The sequence below is a fragment of the Alosa alosa genome, chromosome 20 (assembly GCF_017589495.1).
Source record: "Alosa alosa isolate M-15738 ecotype Scorff River chromosome 20, AALO_Geno_1.1, whole genome shotgun sequence".
In the NCBI taxonomy this organism is placed as follows: Eukaryota; Metazoa; Chordata; class Actinopteri; order Clupeiformes; family Clupeidae; genus Alosa; species Alosa alosa.
The window spans coordinates 27,511,354-27,536,263 of record NC_063208.1 but is presented as its reverse complement, the minus strand read 5'-3'; the positions used below and the strand labels follow the sequence as shown (position 1 = coordinate 27,536,263).

Here is a 24,910-nt window from a genome sequence, read left to right as displayed (position 1 = left end):
ACTCTATCCTCTGTGCTTAGCGTTGCTGTGTCTCACCTTTATAGTCACGCCGCTCACCCTGTGACGACGAGGCATCCTTGACCCTCCCTATCTCAACCTCACACGCGGTGGGAGCAAAAACAACATGACCCTGGACTGCGTGGTGAGCTCCCGTATTCCTCCACGTGGATGTGATAAGGCCGCCCCAGTGGAGCTTGAAGCTGGGACAGTGACGAGAGAGAGAGAGAGAGGGAGGGAGGGAGCGAAGGAGGGGGTGGAAGGGAAGTGCGCTCGCGGGAAGCGGGGTTAATGACATTTATCATGTTTACCTGTCATTAACCCAGCCTGTACCAAGCCACCAAGGACTGACTGGGGTCATTAGGCAGACTGTAGACAGATCTGCAGGGTTAGATTACAACACCCGAGGAAGCCGGCACAAGCACCAGATCATATCTAATCATAACAGAGAGAAGGTTATACAGGGCATTATGTGAACGACAAAGGGGGGAGAGGTTTCTTGTGGTTATTATGGAGGTCAGGTCCTTAGGATTAGGATTTTGTCCATGGGAAATATGCCATAGGCGTGGTGAATGTTTATTTTTGTACAATTAACACTTCATACTAGGAGTCTGTTTGTAATTAGATAGGAATTATTGTAGAATAATTTCATCACCATGTGGGCCTACTGGATGGTTTTTATACTATGGGATATTTGTTTGTTTTTTACTACCTTGTTTCTCAAGTTTACATTTATATTTATTCATTGATCTGATGTTTTTATCCAGAGTGATAACAAGTGAGGAACCACTTTCAAGCTACACTGCAATTAACCTTAAAGTAAACATACAATGAGTCAAGTGTAGGCCTATTAATTTCCTGAGTTAATATGCTGCCATTTCACACTATTCTGCCCATTCCAAGTTGAGGTGTTGAGGTCATATGTAAATGCAAGTTTGAGCAGGTTCCATATTGCAACCACTGATACACTATCTGAGTCGACAAAGCCCTGACCGCTCGGTCATTGACACCTATATTAGTAATCACCTACTGTGTCAAGCACTGTATAACTAATGATATGTTTTTCCAAGGCCAGGCAGATTTTAACTGTCATGATATGTAATGCATTAGGCCTACACAACAGTGATCTCAAAGTAGGCCTACTGCATTATATTGTACAGGAGCATAAGCCTGAACGTCAATACTACTGCAAACATATATAAAACATTCCAAAACAACATACTATTCATGCTGCAAATACACTTATTCTTACTACTCTTATAATGTTTCTGCACTACAGTGGTACTGCAGCTGTACATACTGTATCTGTCTATACGGTTCATAAAGAATATCCATATTTATTCTGTTTTCTTTAATACACTGCATATTATTCTTACTACTCTTATAATGTTACTGCTACTACACTGCACATATCTACATGTTGTTCATACATTGTTAATACGACATAGCCATATTGATTCTGCTTTTATAAGGTTACTACTATACACTGCACATATTTAATTTATTACTGTAAACCAACTGTATTGGCGATAAGTAGTCGTTTGTCCACTAGATGGCGCATCGTTGCAGTGAGACGTAATTTTTTTGGAAGTTAAAAGTGGGTTGAAAAAATAATGGACACTTCCTACAAGGACTGTAATTTACTACTACTGTCTACACTGCACATTAGTTTTGGGTTGTTTAAGAGGGGTCTAAGACATTTCTGTTCAACATGCACAGTTCTTTAAGCGCTTCTATGCGTTATGGTTTGTATAATATTGTTTAGGCTGTTGATTAATTTGACATTATTGTTTATTAATGATATTCTCCTTAATGTAGTCTTACCATGTTATTATGATAGGCCTATAGGTCATATAGGTTTAATCAGATTTTTTTTTTTTTTTTTTTCTTTTTGCATGCCCAAATTTCCGTCAATGATTCCCGGGACACTGAAAGACCCGGGGGTACCACCTAAACTTGGTGGACATGTAACCCACATGGATAGCATGGAACCATCGTTTTCGTTTTGATCTGTAGCCCCCGCTGAATTGGACCCCGAAAGGAGGGTAGGGCGAGACACAGTTTTCTGTGAATATCTCGAAAACCGTAGGGTTTAGGGTTTGGGAGGACCATTTTTTTGTATGTTGATCTCAAGGGGGCATGTCAACCCATCCCATTACCACTTATTTCATGTATAGCGCCACCTAGTTAAAAATAAAAAAGCAAACAATTAGGTGTTTTCATCTCAATATCTCTGGCTGACAAGGTCAAAACTGCAACCCATCCCATTAAATTAAAAGTGTAGGATCATTATGACACCCTCTGAATGCATGCCTAAAATTAAAAGATTTTGTGTACAAGTTTTTCGTTCATGGGGGCCTTACAATAAAATAATTTATGTGTACATTTAGTGACATACACCAACAAGGATTCGGGACACTGAAAGACCGGGGTACACAAAACTTGGTGGGCATGTACCCCCACATGGATAGCATGGAACCGTCATTTTTCGTTTTCATCTGCAGCCCCCGCTGGACTGGACCCCGGAAAGGAGGGTAGGGCAGACACAGTTCTCTGTGAATCTTTTATGGTATGTTGGTCTCAAGGGCCCACATCAACCTGGCTCATAATCACTCATTTATGATTTGCCCCCCCTTTAAAAATGAAAATGCAATATTATTCTGCTTTAATCGCCCCTATCTTCAGTTAAGATGTTCAGAACTGCACCAAATTTTATCCATGGGGGCTGGGGGTCTGGGGGGTTATGTGTACAAAAAAAGTGACTGTATGTGTACATTTAGTGCCTGTAAATTGGCCTGTAAATGCACACATATAAACATGCACACACACAGGCACCCACATACTATCGTATTAGAACGGCCGATACATAATTACAAATTCAATAGGATCAAAAAGAAAGCCAAAATATTCATCATCATCATGGCTGCATTTTCAGTATTGGCGATAAGTAGTCGTTTGTCCACTAGATGGCGCATCGTTGCAGTGAGCGTAATTTTTTTGGAAGTTAAAAGTGGGTTGAAAAATAATGGACACTTCCTACAAGGACTGTAATTTTACAGCGAACATCTAATAAGGACAGGACGATGTTCACATGAAGTGTAAGTGAGGATGAAGTGAGGATGTTTATCGGACATGCTTGGTTTTACTGCAGGTGCGTTAATCTTGTAATATCAATAAGGACCTAGGTAATGTTACCGTTAAGCGTTGGTTGAGTGATGGAGGCCCATTTGATTGATTGCATTTGTAGAAAACTATAAATGCGGTTATACCAAGCAAATTGATAGCAGCACTGTTTGTATTTTTCGACTGTCATTTATTGCACGTGCTACAAAATCATTCTGTGCAATGGAAGATTTACCAACGTTACACGGTCTGATACAGTTTTGCCTATACATGCGTGAGACTGAGGCGCCTGTTTATTTTGTTTTTAAGTGCGTGCAGGGTGTGAGAGGGGAATCGATGTGCTTTGATTCCAGCTTGGTAGTTGTAGTCTGTGAAATTAAAAAGCACGCGTGTGTGTGAAGTATCCAAACAATGACACCTTCATTTCATTATGGCTGCTTTAGCAACACACCTTAAGCTACTGTGTAGTGGGTCCCATTTAGAAGTGGCTACTTCATTCGCTTTCCTTGACTCATGGAACTGCGTGAATGTTATTACAACTTTTCGCCCGCGATATGGCAGTTTAAGTCCGCTTGATACTGTAAATCGTAAGCCATTGGTTTCAAAGGAGATTTTATTTGTGTTAGCCAGCATAGCCTATTGACAATTTATGTTGTAAATAGGCCTACCTTATAATCCTACCTGTAGCTTAGGGAAGCTAACAGCTTTCTATTAGGATCTAGTTTGTTAGTTACAGTTTTGTCATAACTCCCTAATGCATTTTGCATTTAGAATAGCCAGAGCGTGTATATCTCAATCTGAAAATTAAACAATATCCGGTGCCTATGGACTAGGCTGGGTGAACCCAGCCTGATCTGCCCGCTATTTATTTTTTTTGATTTCTTAAAAGATTGAGCTTGGTCTGATGAAAGCCAGACTAGCCATGGACCTCAGTTACACAATGCAAGGGAACATGAATCAGCCTATATTTGCAACAACAATAACGGACAAAAAAAAAGCTCTTCAACTTTGGCCCGTTAAAATGTGTATGAACAGTCTAGCGACGCATTTCATCAAGGCCCATTTGGACATGTCAGTTATTTGCACCACTGGTTAGATGTAAAAACAGCATTTCGTTTCAGACTACTGTTACTTAATTTGTGCATTAACAATAACGTTTCAGACTACTGTTACTTAATTTGTGCATTGACAATAAAAGTATTACATGAACTAAAGATGACTAAAATCTTATGTAGAAGAAGAAACATTCACAAAAAATCCATCCATCCAAAAAATGACCTTTGTTTTGATAGCTGTTGAAAACGGCATGGAACTGACAGAGATGTTTTTGTTTATAAATACATAAAAAAAATAAATAAATAAATAAATAACATTATGCTGATACCTTTTGCTTTTCCCAAATACAATGTAGCCTACAGGTGTAAGTGACCTTTCATCAATCCAGTTGCAATGGATGAACTGTGATGACCTGCCCTACTTGTGATTGTTTAGAGATTTTAAAGGTTTTATAACAATGCTACATCTTCTTTGGCTATTCTACAATCTATTCACCTTTTCAGCACCAGTAGGCTACTTTCTGTGCAGCCACACACACACACTCAGGCATGCCAAACAAGCATACACAAAAAAGTTTCAAGAGTGGGGGATGGAGTAAAAGATGGAGACAAATTGAAGTGTGATTTATTTTTGTGGGAATGGATGTACAGGACTGAGCGGCGGTCATTTTTTGCTATCGCGGTACATCTAGTTATTTTTTATATTATTGATTGAATGGACATTATTGTTTATTATTGCTTTTCCCTCTCATTTTCATTTGCTTATTTTATTAGGCTATTGATTGAATTGACATTGTTGTTTATTATTGCTATTCTCCTTATTATGACCGCCCGAGCCGTGGCAGCGGATCATATAGGTTTAGTCAGATTTTTTTTTTTTTCTTTTTAGCATGCCCAAATTTCCGTCAATGATTCCGGGACACTGAAAGACCCGAGGGTACCACGAAACTTGGTGGACATGTAACCCCACATGGATAGCATGGAACCATCGTTTTTCGTTTTGATCTGTAGCCCCCGCTGGACTGGACCCCGAAAGGAAGGTAGGGCAGACACAGTTTTCTGTGAATATCTCGAAAACCGTAGGGTTTAGGAGGACCATTTTTTTTATGTTGATCTCAAGGGGCCATGTCAGCCCATTCCATAACCACTCATTTTCATGTATAAGCGCCACCTAGTTAAACACAAAAAAAGTAAAAATGAGGTGTTGTAATTGAAGGTATCTGTGACCTAACATAGTCATAACTGCACGAAATTGGAAGTGTAGGATCATTATGACACCCTCTGTATGCACGCCAAGTTTTGTGGAATTCCGTTCATGGGGGGCCACACAATAAATTAATTTATGTTACTATACACCAACTGGCCTGTAGGTGGCGGAGACAGTTTTCTGTGAATATCTTCGAGAACCGTAGGGCCTAGGAGGTCCACCTTTTTTATGTATGTTGGTCTTAAGGGGGCATGTCAACCCATCCCATTACCACTTATTTCATGTATAGCGCCACCTAGATAAAAATTAAAAAGCAAAAAATTAGGTGTTTTCATCACAATATCTCTGGCTGACAAGGTCAAAACTGCACGAAATTAAAAGTGTAGGATCATTATGACACCCTCTGAATGCATGCCAAGTTTTGTGTACTTTTCGTTCATGGGGGCCTTACAATAAAATAATTTATGTGTACATTTAGTGGCGTACACCAACAAGGATTCGGGACACTGAAAGACCGGGGTACACAAAACTTGGTGGGCATGTACCCCACATGGATAGCATGGAACCGTCATTTTTCGTTTTTTGATCTGTAGCCCCCAGCTGGACTGGACCCCGAAGGAGGGTAGGGCAGACACAGTTCTCTGTGAATATCTTGAGAACTGTAGGGCCCTGGGATGACCAATTTTTCCGTATGTGTTTGCCTCCAGGGGTCATGTTAACCCGTTCCATGTGCACACATGTGCATAAACAGATACCTGCGCACACACATACATTTACAGTAATCATCGTATGACACATACTCACATAGTAGACATATGTGCAGCATGCATGCACATGCACAAAACACACCCACGCAGGCAAACACACAAGCACACACGCACACACACACACACACACACACCCACACACATAAACATAAACTTGTATTGCGCACACATGCACACAATTCAAGAATTTGTCCGTCATCTACTTCCTGAATTTTTTGGTCATTGATACCGGGACGCGAACCACCAGGGTACATGAAATTTGGTGGGTATGTAGCCCCACTAGACTTTTACTGAAAATTTTCATTTTTTCCCCAGGGACACTTGTTTTAAGTGCGTGCAGGGTGTGAGAGGGGAATCGATGTGCTTTGATTCCAGCTTGGTAGTTGTAGTCTGTGAAATTAAAAAGCACGTGTGTGTGAAGTATCCAAACAATGTTTCATTATGGCTGCTTTAGCAACACACCTTAAGCTACTGTGTAGTGGGTCCCATTTAGAAGTGGCTACTTCATTCGTGCTTTCCTTGACTCATGGAGCTGCGTGAATGTTATTACAACTTTAAGTCCGCTTGATACTGTAAGGCGTAAGCCATTGGTTTCCTAAGGAGATTTTATTTGTGTCGCCAGCATAGCCTATTGACAATTTATGTTGTAAATAGGCCTACCTTATAATCCTACCTGTAGTTTAGGGAAGCTAACAGCTTTCTATTAGGATCTAGTTTGTTAGTTACCGTTTTGTCATAACTCCCTGATGCATTTTTGCATTTAGAATAGCCAGGCGTGTATATCTCAATCGGAAAATTAAACAATATCGGTGCCTATGGACTAGGCTGGGTGAACAGCCTGATCTGCCCGCTATTTATTTTTTTGATTTCTTAAAAGATTGAGCTTAATCTGATGAAAGCCAGACTAGCCATGGACCTCAGTTACACAATGCAAGGGAACATGAATCAGCCTATATTTGCACGAACAATAACGGACAAAAGCTCTTCAACTGGCCCGTTAAAATGTGTATGAGCATTTCATCAAGGCCCATTTGGACATGTCAGTTATTTGCACCACTGGTTAGATGTAAAACAGCATTTCGTTTCAGACTACTGTTACTTAATTTGTGCATTAACAATAACGTTTCAGACTACTGTTACTTAATTTGTGCATTGACAATAAAGTATTACATGAACTAAAGATGACTAAAATCTTATGTAGAAGAAGAAACATTCACAAAAAATCCATCCATCCAAAAATGACCTTTGTTTTTGATAGCTGTTGAAAGCAGCATGGAACTGACAGAGATGTTTTTGTTTATAAATACATAAAAATAAATACATAAATAAATAAATAACATTATGCTGATGCCTTTTGCTTTTCCCAAATACAATGTAGCCTACAGGTGTAAGTGACCTTTCATCAATCCAGTTGCAATGGATGAACTGTGATGAACTGCCCTACTTGTGATTGTTTAGAGATTTTAAAGGTTTTATAACAATACTACATCTTCTTTGGCTATTCTACAATCTATTCACCTTTTCAGCACCAGTAGGCTACTTTCTGTGCAGCCGCACACACACACTCAGGCATGCCAAACAAGCATACACAAAAGTTTCAAGAGTGGGGGATGGAGTAAAATATGGAGACAAATTGAAGTGTGATTTATTTTCGCGGAACGGATGTACAGGACTGAGCGGCGGTTATATTTTGTACCGCTATGCGGTACATCTAGTTATAGTTTGACCAACATTCTAATCTGTTCCCTGTTAAATTTCAAATATTATATTGTTTTTGTGTTTGTATGTCGCTTTGGACAAAGGTGTCTGCCAAATCCCATAACCATAACCATATCTTGACCTGTCTACTTTTCTTCTTTTTTTGCACTTCTGGTTATGCAAACTGCGTTGTCTTTCAACTCAGCACAATAACATTAAAGTTTAATAGAATCCATTGAAAAAAACAGGCCTATTATTTGTTTGATTAATGAAATAATAAATAGTGATTAGGCTAGTCATGTAAGTCATGATAAGAATACATATTCAAATATAGGCCTAATCACCTGTGCTTCTGTACAAAAGTAGTACATTCTGAATGAAATAATATATTTGTATGTTTGTAAGACAAAAGTCACAGTGTAGCCTAACCTAGTCATAAGTTGTTTCATCATAAACTCTTCCATTTTTATGTTAATATTCAGAACCTTTGATTTGTTTGATATTTCTGTGCAAAATCGGAGGCATACTTCGACCACACACGTTAACTGGTCGCCGAAGTGTTTTTATTTCACAATTAACTTTCTAGAATATTCTGTTCCTGTAGGGCACAGGTTTCCCACCGGAGTTCGACAACGCACCCATGAGATATCCGCTCAGGCTCCCTCTCTATCCGCTTCTGTCCATTGGTCGTTGAATCTGTCTATTTTAAATTACGATCCCAATTGGATGTTTGTACTTCAGGGTTGGTCTTGTTTCCAGGAAGTCTTGCTCCTTGGCTGCATCTGAAGAACGTGACTTGTTAGCCGGAGGAACAGTAGTTCTAGATTCATATTTTACTTCTTGTTAAATTGGGTTGGAAGCTGAATATGGGGGATGATGAGGAGAAGTACGACGGGATGCTGTTGGTAATGGCGCAACAGCATGAAGGAGGAGTACAAGAGGTAACTATAACATCTTGTTGTTTGGCCGAGCATCCTCCGGAAGCTAACGTTAGCCGGGCAGTTGAAGTAGGTAATGTTAGTGTGAATCTTTAGCTCTATGGATAGCCAACTATCGCTAGCTTGACATGATGACAAGGTATATTTTCTATACAGGAGATCAGTCGTCTCCATATTTGTCATATACCAATTGTGGTATTGACTTAGCTTCTAGTTGCAAGGTTAACGTTATCGAAATTCGATTTCTAGATGATCACATAGTTAGCTTTAGCGTAAAGCAATGCTATGTGCTACGTCAGTTAACGTCAGGTAGCATCTAGCCAGCAACGAGCTTGGCCATTCCTTGTCCAAACACCGTATCGTTAGGTTACTGTTACTTAGCTACATCAGCAGTGAATAAGGGCGGAGAAGATGGCTGACGGGTGTTTAATTACAGAGCAACATCGGTTACTTTGTAGAGGAACATAGATAGACAGCCGATCAATGCTTTGTGCTTCCCCCAAATGTTATTCAACTTACAAAATTCTCTCTCCCCAGTTGGTGAACACATTTTTCAGCTTTTTGCGACGAAAAACCGATTTCTTCACAGGAGGAGACGCTGGGGCACCAGAGCAGGTGAGCAGAACAGTTTGACACATCACTGCCAAATCCCTTCTCTGTTGCGCTACCTTTATAATTCAGACTGGTTGCACTTGCATCATCTGTTGTCCACCTCAGCAGAAAAGGTTGCGTCAAAAAAGGAGAAAATTGGCACTTTCAAAATTAAAAACATCACTGTGTATTCTATAGACTACCATTATTTTTTATGGTTAAGTCTGCTGACTGAAAGATACATTTGAAATGCCTGTCACCATGATTATTAGTTAATTCACTTAATTATCATATCTATTTGCATGTATAACTCCTTGTTCTCACTCTCACTCCATGTCTCACTTCTCTCCTGTAGTTGGTAAAAGACTCTTTCGCTCATCACAGTCGGTTGGCCCTCAAGGCCCACAAAGACAAACAGTCCAAGGAGGAGAAGGAGAAGAAGGCGAAGGCGGAGCGGGCGGCAAAACTTGCCGAGGAGGAGGCTAAGAAGAGGAAGGTGGTCGCCGCCGACGAGCCCAGGATCAAAGAGCTGACGGACGAGGAGGCCGAAGGCTGCAGAATGAAATAGACCAGGTAGGACAACTCGTTACAACATAGACCAGGTTGGACAACTCGTTACAACAAAGACCAGGTAGGGCAGTCCTTTACAAAACAGACCAGGCAGGTAGGACAACGCATCACAACATAGACCAGGTAGGACAACCTGTTACAACATGGACCAGGTAGGACAATGCATTACAGAATAGACCAGGTAGGACAACCCGTTACAAACTAGACCAAGCAGGACAACCTGTTACAGGGTGAAGCCGTTCCATTAACTGAAGTTAGGCTCAGGTCACCTTCATGTTTGCTCGTGCAGGAGGTAGAAAAGTAGACCAAAACAGTAGATTGAAAAAAGGATATATGTCGTAAAATTAAGGGGAGTAGATTGAAAAGAGGATATATCTATATACTTATTATATAAGAACTATATACTTATACTTTATCAATAGGGCCATCCTTAAAAATATTTTTGTTTGCAGTAACAGCCAAAAAAAAATAAAAATGGGTCGGTAGGTAGGTCAATATTTTTTCTTTTCCAAGATTCAAAGTAAAAAATAAAGTTCAATTTTGGTCATGGTGATTACATAGGAATGAATTTACACAAATGTGCATATTGTGACGTAACTGACTGGGTCTTCAACCCGTGCCTTCAGGCGCACCATTGCAAACATCATTCTGATGCAGGTTATATAGACCAGCCTTTCTCAAACTTCTTTGACCTGAGGCCCGGTCATGGCAGACTTTTGGGTCATAGGGCTCATCTACATGTACCCAGAAAGAAGGCTACAATAGCTCTTGGCCACGTTATATTGAAATTTGACTATACAATACTCAATGCTATACAGTATATTATACAGTCTCTGCTCTGTTTCTAAGGAAGTTCCAAAAACAACGTCGTTCTATTAAGTTTTCGTTAAATAAATAAATAGCCTTCCAACAGGTTGAAGCGAGCTTTAATACCAACGTTATCGATTAGTTTCAGTTTCTCGGCGCAGAGACGGCGCATTGAATGAATGCTCATACCACCACTTAATTGTAGGGCTCCATGTTTAATGACATCGATAGCAGAAGCGTTTGTTTACTTTTTTTCGTCGATCCAGCGGTTTCTTGATCAACTGCGCAGCAAATTATCAGATGAAGCATCGGGCCTAATTTCACTCCGCGACTCCGCGAACCAGCAGTCTCCATGTTGCGGACCCATATTTGAGAAATTCTGAATAGACCACAACCAATTTCAATACTCCGACCACGGTCACGCTAGACTAGGGGGGAGAAGGGATGAGAAAAGATCTGGCCACAGTTCTTCCAGAACCGTGCCAAGTAAAAAAGCGTTATCAGTTTGTGTGAATGAAAACGAAGCGTAGGCCATAGTGTGACATCGCGTAAAACCAATGGTGTAGAGATGACGCCAAGTGAGCCGCGCCAAAGTGAGCCACGCGTTTGCATGTAGGCAATTTATATTCACAATACTTGGGCCTACTAAAGAAATATTATTTTATTGCATTTGTATTGGTATTGGTTGTTTTAGAGTAAAAAAAAACAATCGGTCGGTATTAGCATAAGTTTACAACCCGGCAAGTCGGTCGGACTAAAAGGGGGGGAAAAAATAAATATTTGGGTCGGTTCTAAATTGACAGGGTCGGTTGGGTTACAGCAAACGAAAATATTTTTAAGGATGGCCTAGTAGGACATGTCTTTCATTAAAGAGTAATGTCATTAAGGTGATAAGCTATGTAAATGCTTTGTGTGGGAAGCAAACCTGAGAACACAGACAACTAGAAGTGTCACGATTTCGAAATCGATCAAAATTACATCTCAATCTCGAACTTCAAACTCAAAGGTAGAATCGACGATGTAACCACACCCCCAATGTCACGTTCAGCATGTATGCCCAGATGCAAACACACACACCTGCTGAACTGCGGCGTCAACACTCCTCTAATTTTAGGCTGCTGCCAGTTAAAAAAATACACATCAACCGACCGAAATTGAAGCCCCTCTTTCTTACCCTGAAATCACCGGTGTGGAAGTATTTTGTCGTTCATTCACGTCAATTAACACTAACTTAGGCGACTCAACTTAGCAAGTGAAAAGATGATCTAGTTACAGTCCAAAATTACTTTAAGCCTTAAAATGCACATTGATAAGTACATATTCAATGAACATTAACCCTGGGTCTCGTCGGAGTGTGCTGAAACAATGAAATTATCATTCTGTGTTGTTTCATTTCACTATGTTCACGTCGTTGTTTAATGTTTGTTCTGTTTACATCCTCGCGGTTGGAACGGTTTCAAAATAAAAAGCGGTTTCAAAATAAAAGCCCCCCGAAACAGAATAGGAAAAGGCCAAAAAAAGCAAATAACAAATAAGGAATGCATTAATAGTAATATTTTAAAAAAGATCGAAACACCATCACAGAATGCAGATGAGGCAGAGTAGCAAGAAAATAGAGATGGTAGGACAGGTCACACAAAATAGACCTTGTACTACCACTTGCACAAAATAGACCAGGCTTGAGAATGTACCCAAAATTCTTTGAGCTAAGGTAACCCACATGAAATGGACTAGGACAGCCCACACCTCAGTGCACCCTTGGTGAACTGTCAAACCTGTCACACATATTTTGAGCAATAGTTTCAATCAGAATCGCTCAATGACTGTTAAAAGCCCTTACACAATGAAGAAATCCAACCGACAAAAATGGCAAAAATATAATAACAGGCAAAAATACAGAACAGGCACTTTTATCCAAGACCTTTATAGATACCTTGTGTAACAGATTTGATTTACTTACTAAGACGTTATTTGTCTTCAGAAAAAGAATGGTGACAATAAGGAGAAGGAAGCCCCAAAACCTCCAACGGACAAATCTGGAAAACCAGAGGAGAAAGCCGATAAAGGGGTGAGACGCTGCTGCTTTTCTTTAAAGCCATCCTTACACCAGAAGACTTTGACAAGATTTGGGAAAGATTCTTGAAAGATTGTAGTGTTTTAACTAATGCCCCCCATTCAAGCTTTACTCAACAGACTACAATCTTTCAAGAATCTTTCCCAAATCTTGTCAAAGTCTTCTGGTGTAAGGATGGCATAAGCTGAGATTTTGTACATTTACATGTATTCATTTAGCAGATGCTTTTATCCAAAGTGACTTACATATGTCAATTATATTACAAGGGCCATTGTCCTTGGAGCAACTTGGGCTACTGCAAACCTGTGTAAACCTGATCTTGAAAATGTTTTGTCCTCCTTTAGGCGGACTCTGAGGAAGAGGAAGATGAGAAGGAAAAAGGAAAGATGAAGCCAAACGCTGGTAATGGTGCAGACTTGCCCAACTACAGGTGGACGCAGTCATTATCGGAAGTAGACGTGAGTTGCTAAACACTGGCTTTGAGTCATATTAAGGATGAGTGCTTCATGGTCGTTGACGTGTTTATCCATTTTATCACTGTATTCGGTTATAAATATAGTTTTAAAGGGAGTTATAAAAATGTTTTATCTTCAAATGTTGTATGCATGTATGCTCAATTGCATTCTCTAAATGTGTGTTGCGCTTTAATTCTTCCTTCCAGATCGTGGTGCCTTTTGATGTAAAGTTTCGCATAAAGGGAAGGGACGTGGTTGTGGACATGCAGAGACGTACTCTTAAGGTGGGGCTGAAGGGTCACCCGCCCGTCATCGACGCACAACTCTGCAACGAGGTCAAGGTGGAAGAGAGCTCCTGGCTTATTGACGACGGCAAAGTGGTCACCATCCACTTAGAGAAGGTATGGATAATTAAATTAGGTGGTCACCATTCACTTGCAGAGGGTATGGATAATTAGACAAGGTGGTCACTTGACACTTGACTATGGTGTGACATGGTTGTTATCATTCACTAAGAATAGGTGTGAATCATTAGACGTCATGGTCACCACACCATCCACATAGAGAAGATTACATGATGGTGATCCACTACATACACATCTTTCTGCTTCTATTCTTCTCTCTCTCTGTCTCTCTTTCCTTCTGTGTCACCCCCTCAACCTCTCCTCATTCAGTGAACACTTTCTGAATCACTTTCCTGCAACTTTAGTCTTTAAATGATTCACCAAAAATGACTTATCTCTTGTACTTATGCTATCAAACAAGATATGTGGAAATCACTTGTGTTTTCTTAAGGCTGTTTTATGCTTCTGCGTCAAATCAACAGCGTAGCTCTGCAGAGCCCTCAGCGTCACCGTGCACCCCCTCCAAGCCTTCTGCCTGACATGCACCTCCAAAAAACTGTAATCTTGCGTCAAGGCAACGCAGACCAAACAAGAACTGTGATTGGTCAACTCGCCCTGTGTGTGCTTCAAGCAGCCCACTGTGGGGAGTAGGAACATGCTAGTTCGCTGAAATAAGCTTTGCTAATAAACTCAGACATATTTTGGTTACAATAACAAGGTTATGCGATTGGCGGTACATTGTGGGTAGTTGTTGAAAGTTTGCTTGATAAAATAACATAAACTGGCTTGCAGACACCTCGCAAATAACCTCAGACTTATTTTCTGGTTACAGCAACTAGGTTATTTGAATGAGCTGTGTCTATTTCTCATTAACTTTTACAAAATCTAAGCCAGAAAAGGCCAAACAAATAGGTATAACGTAAATATTTCATTGCACCATTTGTTTAGGTGAGTGACGCAGACAGGAGATGCATAACTTTAAAAGGATCGCGTCGGCATTGAGGCAACGGTGTAGTCACTGTGTGGACTCAATGCAGAACCATAAAACAGCCTTTAGGCACAGGCCGTATGCTGTCTGGTAGTGGTAGCGTAGTGGCTAAGGAGCTAGGTTAGCATGCAGTAGCCTGAAAAGTTGTAGGTTCAATTCCCGGCTTCCACCATTGTGCCCTTGAGCAAGGCACTTAACCAAGTTGCTCTGGGGAGAATGACCCTTGTAATATAATTGAGATATGTATGTTACTTTGGATAAAAGTGTCTGCTAAATTATTAAATCTAAATGTCTATAGTGTCTGTCAGCATGTAATTTAGCTCACTGTTCCCTGTTGCTGTCTGATTCATCTGATTTAAATGCTTATTTTCATTTCCTGCAACAGATCAATAAAATGGAGTGGTGGAATAAGTTGGTGACCACAGACCCAGAGATGAACACAAAGAAAATCTGCCCCGAAAACTCCAAGGTAATGAGTATTAGTCCACCTGGCATATTCACAGACAGCCTGTATAAGCAGAGACTTTCTAATGAGGAGACCCAGCACTCAAAGAATCCTCCATAGAAATGCATGGGGTTAGTTTGTCACACTAATATGGCAGTAGTCTCTATACATATCCCGCTCCTTCCTCTATGCCTCCCCATTCACTTGATAGCAAAAAGAGTGTGTTGCAAGCTGGCCACCGAGTAGGGAGAGCTGCCTGTAAGGACTTTGGTAGAAGCGCCTTTATGCAGCCTTTTCATCAGTAGCTGCTGCAGTAGTTGTAGTTTTTATTGCACCCTTATGTTCGTTTTGTTGCTATATGATCTTGTAAAAGAGATATGAACATGGCGTCTGCCATTCCCTCTAGTAACCCAGGCTCTTTACTACAGCTCATAGGGGTTTCTTTTGGTCGGGGTCAATAAACCTGCAAAACAGTTTTTACAGTATGGAGTGGACAAGTACATCGCTCACATAAATCGGTTTGCAAGTTGACTTCATTTTATTAGTGCCAGCTTGTGCTATTGTGGTGGTTTCAAGGCCACGTCTGTAGGTTGTTAACTCATCAGCTTTCTAATTTTAGATAAATGTCTCTGTAATGGTTTTTTTTGTTATTAAAGAAAACCTTCACTGTAACTATCAACATGTTTTTTTGTGTCAATTTCTCCCACCCTTCTCTTTTGGATATGATTACATCTCTACTTCTGCTCTCCTGTTGAGCACCTTCTACTGCAGGACTGAAGAATAATGTTTGATAACATTTTGATTTTTGTTTCTTCCTGACTTGACCAGCTGTCTGATCTGGACGGGGAGACGCGTAGCATGGTGGAGAAGATGATGTACGACCAGAGACAGAAGTCCATGGGTCTGCCCACCTCAGAGGAGCAGAAGAAGCAGGATATCCTGAAAAAGTAAGAGAGCTAAGTGTCCATGTGATTGGCCTCTCGTGTGATTGGCCTAGATGCACAGGTTTCCAGCCTGAGCTGCAGGGCGAAAAAGAAATCGCTGGCAGATCAGGCTGGGTTTTTTTTTTTTTTTTTTTATTGGTGTAGTGCATTGTTCCTCATTGTTTTAAAGCTATCCTTAGTAGTCTGCAGGCAGATGTGGTAAAATGTTGTGGTCCTTGGTCTGTAAAAGTTTGAGGAATGCTGGTGTAATGTAAGGCAAAGCAGAGTCTGGCATATTAGGAGTTCTGACATTCTCCAGTCAGACCTGAATATTAGTACAGAAAAAAGGTTAATGTGTGCAAATTATGTCATTACATTTCTGGCAGAATTTTATGTTTATTCAGTTAGCTTTGTGGACCTGCAAACATACAGAACCATAGTTAACAACTGTACATTTCCCCTTGGCGTTTAACCGAGTCCTTAAGTGCTCTGACAAGGATGCTCCCCTCAAGCCATCTTCAAACCTGCTATCTAGCTCCCCATCTTGCATCATAGTGCTTCCTGATGGGTTGATTCTCACAGCGTTGGGTTTATAGCAGGGGTGGAAGTGCTCATAAAAACAGTGGTAAGAGGCTGAAAGTGAAATGTGCGGTCGGTCCGCCGGCTGGTTCCTACTGTGCGCCTGTCAAGGCCAGGCCAGGCTTTTTAATAGGAGCCATAAAGCTGCCCAGAGACGTCTGTGTCAGCTCACCTTGGCTGCGGGAGTGACCTTGCCTGCCCGCTTGAACTGCCACTGTCACTGTCCCCTTCACCCTCCTCTTCCACCTCCACCACCTCCTCCTCCTCCTCCTCCTCCTCCTCCTCCTCCTGCCCCTCTCTACCCTCTACCCTCCTATATCCACTCTTCCTCTCAACGCTCCTATACTCCCACTCTTTCTACTCCTCCATCATGTCTCCTCCATTCTCCCTTTCTCCCCTCCAGCTGCTATACCCTCTCTCCCTCAACTCCTGAAACTCCTCTCCTCTCCCTCCTCCCTTTCTCCTCTCCTCTCCCACCTCCCATACCTCGACTCCTTCTACACCTCTACCATATCTCCTCCATCCTCCCTTTCTCCTCTCCACCTCCAATATACCTTCTTTCGCTCTCCTCCTCTTCTTTCTCCTTCTCCATTCTATTCTTTTTCCCCTCATCTACCTCCCTTTCTCTCCTCCTCCAATACTCTCTCTCTCTCCTTTTCCTCCTCCTCCTCTCGCATATGCTGTGCTGGCCATGTGCCTGCTCAGTATGTGCTCATATGCTGTGAGTCATCACTACTCCTGCTGATAGATGCAGCGCCTCAGCCTGTGCATAATGTTAATGTGTGTTAGGCAGTCAGGAGGAAGTGACCAGTGGGCCATAGGTTATAGCTGGGGGATGGGAAAGTGTGTATTAGCTCAGAATGGTGGCTAATTTATGTGACAGCAGGTTATTTATTAGTTAGTCATATTCAGGTCGCGGAGGTCTCACATTGTGTGTGGGTGTGTGTGGGGTGTTGAGGAGGGATGGAATTGGGTCGTTATTGGAGGCCATCACACATGGGGTTATCAGCATAGCGAGTCATTGACCCCTCTCCTGTGTCCGACTCAAACCTATGCAGACTCCCCTCTCACGTAAGCCAGGGACACAGAAGGGTCTCCGCTGTGAGCTGCACTGAGACTGATGTCATTCTGGTGGCTGCTGTCAGATAATGCTTACTTTGCCCTTTTTTGGGATTGTTCGTTTCCTTTCCTTTTTAGGATTCAGATGGAGCACTACAAGTCATAGGCGAGGTTCTTTACTAAACTAGCCCCAAAATATTAATTTGGCCTGCGATTAAAGCATCCGTTTTTTTTTTTATTTTATTATTTTTATTTTTATAGGCCCATTCTCCAGTTTACTATGACGTGAAGTGAAGGTGAAAATGTCTCTTGTGATTATGAGGATGAGGCCTTTTTTACACTTCTTATTTCATATTTACCTCATCGCCTCTTTGAGATACTGGATCTGGAAGCTGTAATTGTCAAGATTAAATTAAGATTAAACTGAAAAAGGCTCAATATTTTACTTATGTGTAATGAATCTAGAATATATGATAGTTTCCTTTTCCACAATATTGAAATTTGATGAGATGCACCTGTACTGTTACCAATTTGTTTCCTTAACCTCTCTCTCTCTCTTCTCTCTCTCTCTCTCTCTCTCTCCTCTTCTCTCTCTCTTCTCTCTTCTCTCTCTCTCTTCTCTCTCTTTCTCTCTCTCTCTCCCCCTCCCTCCTCAGGTTTATGGAGCAGCACCCGGAGATGGACTTCTCTAAAGCCAAGTTCAGTTAAGAGCAGCGGAGGCTCACGGCTGGTGCCTGGTGGTCTCTGACTGACCGGCTGACCGACCGCCTGCTGTGCCTCAAGTCAGTCAGTCACTACCCACTTCAGCTGCAACTTAGGCTGCTTCACGATGACACACACAGACCTGGCCTGTTTACACCCTCTCTCTTTCTCTCTCTTTCTCTCACTCCCACTCTCACTCCAACTCTCTCTTGATTTCTCACACTCGTATCTCTTTCCTTCTTTCCCCCTCACTATCTATCTCTCTCTCTCTCTCTCTCTCTCTCTCTTTGTATCAGTCTTGGTGTCTACAACGGACTCGTTGGACTGATGTTCTGTTTTTGTTCGGTTCACCTTGTTAACGGTCACAACAGCAAAGAAAAAAAAAAACTACTAACCAAAACATCTCATGGTCTGTTGCATGGAGAAATGTGTCTGAATATTTAAAACATCCTGTTTGGATCTGTGCATTTTTGTTGTGTTTGTTCCTTTTTTAAAATAAATAAGTCAAACCTTGCCTACATGTTGGAATGGGTCTGTCCATATCAAAGGGGAAAATCGAGAGAGGAAGCGACAGGCTATTTTCACATTATAAATATTTCAACATATCATCTAGTGTACGAGACGGGCTCCTGTGCCACCAATGAAACTAGCTTTAAATACACAGGTGTTTTATTTGCCCATATATCCTGTTTTTTACTAGCTGTGGCATTGGTACTTTACAGCGGTTGGACTGAGGTGAAGGCCAGTGAATGGACTTGGCTTGGGGTAGTTCTCTAGGTCATTGCTCTCTGCTGTTGTTTTTGGATGGACACGGAGCCCAAAGGCTGCTGACACCGTTTATGAATGACCTGTGAACACGGGCCAGGTGTTTACGTAATGTGTTTTCCTCACTGCGCCTCGTCTGTTCACATATCGCTAACTTGGGATGAAAGTTTAAAGGTCAGGTAATGCAGGATTCATTCAGTCATTACATCAATGAGGGAATACAGAGTGCTTTTGTGCAATCATGGGATGTTTCTTTTAGTGTTGTGTCAGAGTAGTGAATAAGATGAGTTGGATACAGAGAGCGAGGACTGTTGTGATTATGGATGTTTTTACCTATACGGAATGATTCTTCCATATAATTATGTAGAGACATCAGCGGTAATATAAGCATTATGAAAAACATGCAAATGCTACACAAACGAACAAAAAGTCTGAAGGTATTGAGAAAGACTATACAAGTAGCTCTGAGGTTAAATGAAGCTGCTTATCATGTCGGCAGTACAGTAGGTCAGTGCAATCAAGGTTCAGGTTACTGTATTTGTACCCATAGTCCTGTGCAGCCATAGAGAGATGTGGGTAAATCCAGACACAAATATAGAAGCATTCAGGCAGTTCAAGGTAATCCAGTAAGCTTTTAATTAAAACCTATTTTACTGTTGCAAATACCAACAGTCATCTGCATAACCCAGACGTCCCCCCAGCTAGACCTCTTGTAAGGCACATGCTTTGTTTTAAAAGCTTGCTTGTTGTACTGTGTATTGTTGCCCACATGAGGGCGCTGTTGGGTTTATCTAACCATGAATTTAGGCGGCCACCTTAGTGAACAGGGGTCTTTCATTTTATTTTCACTTTTCTAATACAGATCAGCCTCTGGCAATAAAGTTGTCACAATAATAATAATGCTTTCATATCTTAAAGGACAGTGTTTCAGATAGCTATTATGAATGTTTAATTGCATTCGAAGGCCTCCCATCATGTCCATGAAACAAAAAGACAGCAAATGCTGCACGCGGTCCAGTTCAACATCAGTTGTGCTTGTGATGCTTCCTGGGGAGTCCGCTGATTGCCTTGCTTCTGAGTGGCCTGCAAGATGTCTAGTTGTTGTGTGAGTCTCGACTGAGGCTGTATGCAGCATTTTGCAACATCGCAACAACGGTTTGGAGCAGAACGGCGAGTTTGTTTACAGTGCTTTTCAACATCCTGCAACTTTCTGCAGCTCGCTTGCTGGGCCCTGTCAGGAGAGTGAGAGAGCGGGTTCCCATCTCACTGATGTTTATGACGGACATTAGCTTATGGCAGCTAGCAAGGCTTTCTGGATGTGTGAAATGGCCTGTATGTATCTTTAACTGGCTTAGCAACACCAAGACACTCAGTGTGATGTTGAGAAAAGAGAAGGCCGAGAGAGAGACCCGAGAGTCCTTTTCTCTAAATAGCTATGAAAAGCAAGAACTGAAAGAACTCAGTCTTGTGAATGATTAGATTTGTTTTTCAGAGTAGAAGTCCTTGGGCAGTAAGAACTATGAAAAGACAAGTGATGTGACCATTATGTTGAGACAATAAATATGTACCCTCAAACACCCCACCTTAAACAGTCTTTGGTTCAGATATATTTCATATTATAGGCTTTGCTGTTTTTGCATGACCATAACGTTGTACAGTATTGCCAAAGCATTTGGGTCAAATACATCAAATGGGGAGGGGCATAGGGGGAAACACACAAATAAAACACAATAATGATAATTGTACAATTATGAACTATGTGTGTAGTCGTGTAATATTTTTTGTGGTGTATATGTGTGTATATGGTTTGATGTGTTTGTGATGAGAATTTTGGTTTCACTATGTGTGTGTGTGTAGTCATGCAATAGTTTGTGTATGTGTGTATATGGTTTGATGTGTTTGTGATGTGTCTGTATGTGTAAATGTGCATCATCATATTATATATAAAGTTACGTATGTTTTTTGCTGTTTATGTTTGTGTTTATGCTATGATAGACTTGTGATGTGTGAACTTAGATGGTTTTGTGTTTCTTCATATGTGTTTTTGTGCGTGCGTGTGTGTGTATGTGTGTGTGCCTGGCAGTGCAAGAGAGAGGTCTGGATGAGAGACGAGTGTTTGGAGCTGGCTGTTGGGGCGAGGATGGACAGGGGCAAGAGCCTGTGTCCACTCAGCTGAGAGCAATGTCTCACCCAGGTACCAGAATTTGTTCATTAACGAAGACAAACAGACATCAGAAGACGGGCTGGGGGTGGGTGGAGGAGGAGGGTGGAGGGGGTCAGCAAACACAGCCCCCACTCCAACCCCACCACCCCACTCCCACTGCCCCGATGACAGGACCAGTCCAGACTTGACGACTTGTTTTTTGGAAGCAGCAGGGTTCTTCCTCATAAATCACCCACAATCCCTTGCTGTTCGCTCGTCATAATTTTGGTTTTGTGTTTGCCTGGGCGGCTGCTTCCCCCCTCCAGGACCCTGGCCAGAGAGAGATAGAGGGAGAGAGAGAGAGAGAGGGGTAGGGAAGAGCGATACCTGGAAAAGTTTGAACCTGTGGGAGAGACTATAGCCATTAGTCTCAGGAGGGAAAACCAAATACTTGCTTTTCTAGACACACTGAACTGTCATCGTTTTCAGATTAGTTTTTGGGTGTATTGAAAGAGGTCAGACTACACAGTAAATGCTACACACTCAGTGACCTCATAGGGTGTGAAGCACATGACCCAGGGAATACATTCTCCAGTGTGTTATATAATGTGTGCCTTACATTCAAGTTCATCCAGGTTGAGTATGATCTTTAAAGTGCCGATGCCAGGAGGCAGCTTTTTGAGCAATGTTGTCAGGCTGTCACATGTATGGTTCCTAGTAGTCTGATTAAATGCTTACACTAAGTTGCCCACTGCTCATTGAAGATCTCGACCTGACAAATTGGTGCCCAGTATCCCTGGGAAAGTGCCTGATCAACATAGCAATGGCAACATTGCCCAAGAAGATGACTTGGAGAGAGCCTTTAAGGAGAATTCCCATTTTTTACACAGATCTTACACAGATTTTATCTATAGGAATAGTGGTTTTGGCTGACACACAGTTTTTCTCAGTTGCTTTGGTACATTTCTCACATAATAATTGAAATTGTCAAAACTGCTTGTTCAAACATAAAATCTTATCACTTGTGCACATAATTAAAGCAGTTTCTCCCCATCTTGAACAAATATAGAAAGATACACTACCAGTCAAAAGTTTGGGGTCACTTAGAGATTTCTATTCCACTCCATTATAGACAGAATACCAGCTGAGATCTTCAGTTGTATTGTTTAATAAGCAGGGCAGCAGTCCTCAGATTACATGATGTGCTTACATAATTGCAAAAGGGTTCTCCAATGTTTTTTGTAAGCACATAATGTAATCTGAAAAATGAGTGGAATGGACATTTCTAAGTGACCCCAATCTTTTGACCGGTAGTGTATAGAAAGATGTACAGTGGTGCACAGCTCTGACCAAGGTGTGTTTTACTGTATAGTGGCCAATTTTCATTTGCACATTGCTGTAAAAGCCTTTGTTTTCTTTATGCTGTCACAATGTCTGTGAACAGTAAAAAGTTTGAAACATATCCACTCTCTTTCAATCGACCCCATCCACACACAATACTTTGTAACTTTGTAGTTTTGAAATAGCTAAATATGTCACATAGAAAATAGTGCTGCCTTGTGCATTGTTCATTAGAAAATACTTACAGAGTCATAAGTATACTCTTTTGATCCTGTGAGGGAAATTTGGTCTCTGCATTTATCCCAATCCGTGAATTAGTGAAACACACACAGCACACAGTGTACTCACAGTGAGGTTAGGCACACACTAATCCCGGCGCAGTGAGCTGCCTGCATCAACAGCAGCGCTCGGGGAGCAGTGAGGGGTTTGGTGCCTTGCTCAAGGGCACTTCAGCCATGCCTACTGGTCGGGGTTCGAACCGGCAAGCCTCCGGTTACAGGTCCGAAGTGCTAACCAGTAGGCCACGGCTGCCCCATATTGACACCAAGACAAAGCAGTTTGACTATCTTGACATAAACAATAGTGTAAGGACTATTTTGATTGCTCTGACAGTTTAATTGGTGTCAATACTTGCTTTTGAGACATAAACCAAGCATTTTGAGTAAGACACACACTTTTGCAGGTCATCCACTGTTTGGTGCAGTTTGCACTAATTGTTTTTGAGAAATGCACTAACTGTTAATGATGTACAAATGTTAATGATGATTTGAGAAATGGGCCAAAGCAACTGAGAAAAGCTGTAATCTGGCACAATTAGATGCTGTGGGTAACAGCATGTGCTTATAGAGTGAATGGGATTGTGACTGAAATTAAAACTGAAAGTGTTCCTGTAAGGACTTGGACCCTCTCTACGCAATGGCATCTGCACACCAGACACCAGCACAATCAGGGACTGATAAAACATAATTTACTTTACTTTGAGGTGTGTGTGTGTGGGGCGTGTGTGTGCCTTCCTCTCCACACCTGGCACCACCATGGCAGGCACACTCTCCTGGGCGTATTTGTATCACATACACACACACAAACACTCTCTCTCTCTCTCTCTCTCTCTCTCTCACACACACACACACACACTTGTGTGGGCGGTAAAGAGGCCGGCCTGTGGGTCTAATCTCTTTAACGAGGACCAACACAGACATCAGACCACAGTGTGGAGAGAAAACTATCAACCCCTCACCTGTTTGAACAGCCTGATGGAGGAGGAACGGCCCCTCATACCTTCATGCCCTCATGCCTCTTTCTTCTCTCTCTCTCTCTCTCCCTCCCCATCTCTCTCTCTGTCTCTCTTTTTCTTTAGGGGGTCAAATGATTTTGTTTTGTTTTGCTTTGGTTGGTGTATCACTGATTGAAACAGTTAAAATCAAAGTCACCATCAAAGTCTTTTTTATGAAGTCTCTCTCTCTCTTTCTTACCCTCCCGGTGTGTACAAACTCTGTCTCCCACCCCCATCACTGTAATTCTACCTGGGGTCTTTGGTTTTCAGTGGTTTTGGTTGGTATATCACTAATATGGGACATTTACAATCAAACACAAATGAAAGGGTTTTTCTAAAGTCTACATCTATCTCACTCTCTCTCTCTCTCTCTCTCTCTCTCTCTCTCTCTCTCTCTTTCTCTGTGCACAAACGCTCTCTAAGACAAAGACTTCAGTCAGTGAGCGGCCATAACTGCACAAAGACTCTCTCATCTCGGCAGGCGCTGTTTGCCTGCTTCAGAAGGAGGAACAGAGATCTTAAGAAGTGTCCAAGGAGGCCTTTAGGTAAACATCCTTGTTTTGTCCATAAAGACCACGAAGACGTACAAACCAATGCAAAGTGATAAAGACACTCTCTCTTTCTCTTTCTCAAAGTGTACTATTCGTTTGATTAACAACACCTATTTAGCATCCTCAAAATGTCCACAATATTGTCTTTTGCAGATATCAAAAGAACTCGTGATAAAAACAACTTTTACTGACCAGTCACTGTTCAATTATTTACCTACACTTCTGAATATTGATAGAGGCCATTTAGGCCATTAATGACATAGAACAAGAGAGTAACACATAGAACAAGAGAGTAACAGTTAATCGATGAATCAAATAAATAATACATTCATCCATCAGGGATAGATTTCAAGCCTCAAGTCTTTCTGGGATGCCAACTCATCTCACAAGGGCTTGTAAAATCAAATCCATGCTGAATCATCTCTGTTTGCCGTATGGTTGATTTGGTTATGCTGAATCATCACTGTTTGCCGTATGGTTGATCAGCACATTTGTGCCTCAACAGCACTTTGCTC

General features: G+C 41.5%; 1 protein-coding gene across 1 annotated transcript; it reads left to right on the top strand.

Moving 5' to 3' along the window:
• Positions 1-8,475: 8,475 nt before the first annotated feature.
• Positions 8,476-18,836, top strand: nudc (nudC nuclear distribution protein). The gene is given in 10 exon segments (XM_048229176.1): positions 8,476-8,788; positions 9,323-9,400; positions 9,732-9,921; positions 9,924-9,949; positions 12,735-12,821; positions 13,172-13,285; positions 13,489-13,683; positions 15,000-15,083; positions 15,888-16,006; positions 18,277-18,836. Coding segments are annotated over 10 exon segments (1,020 nt in total). The 5' UTR covers positions 8,476-8,713; the 3' UTR covers positions 18,329-18,836.
• The last annotated feature ends 6,074 nt before the right edge of the window (positions 18,837-24,910 follow it).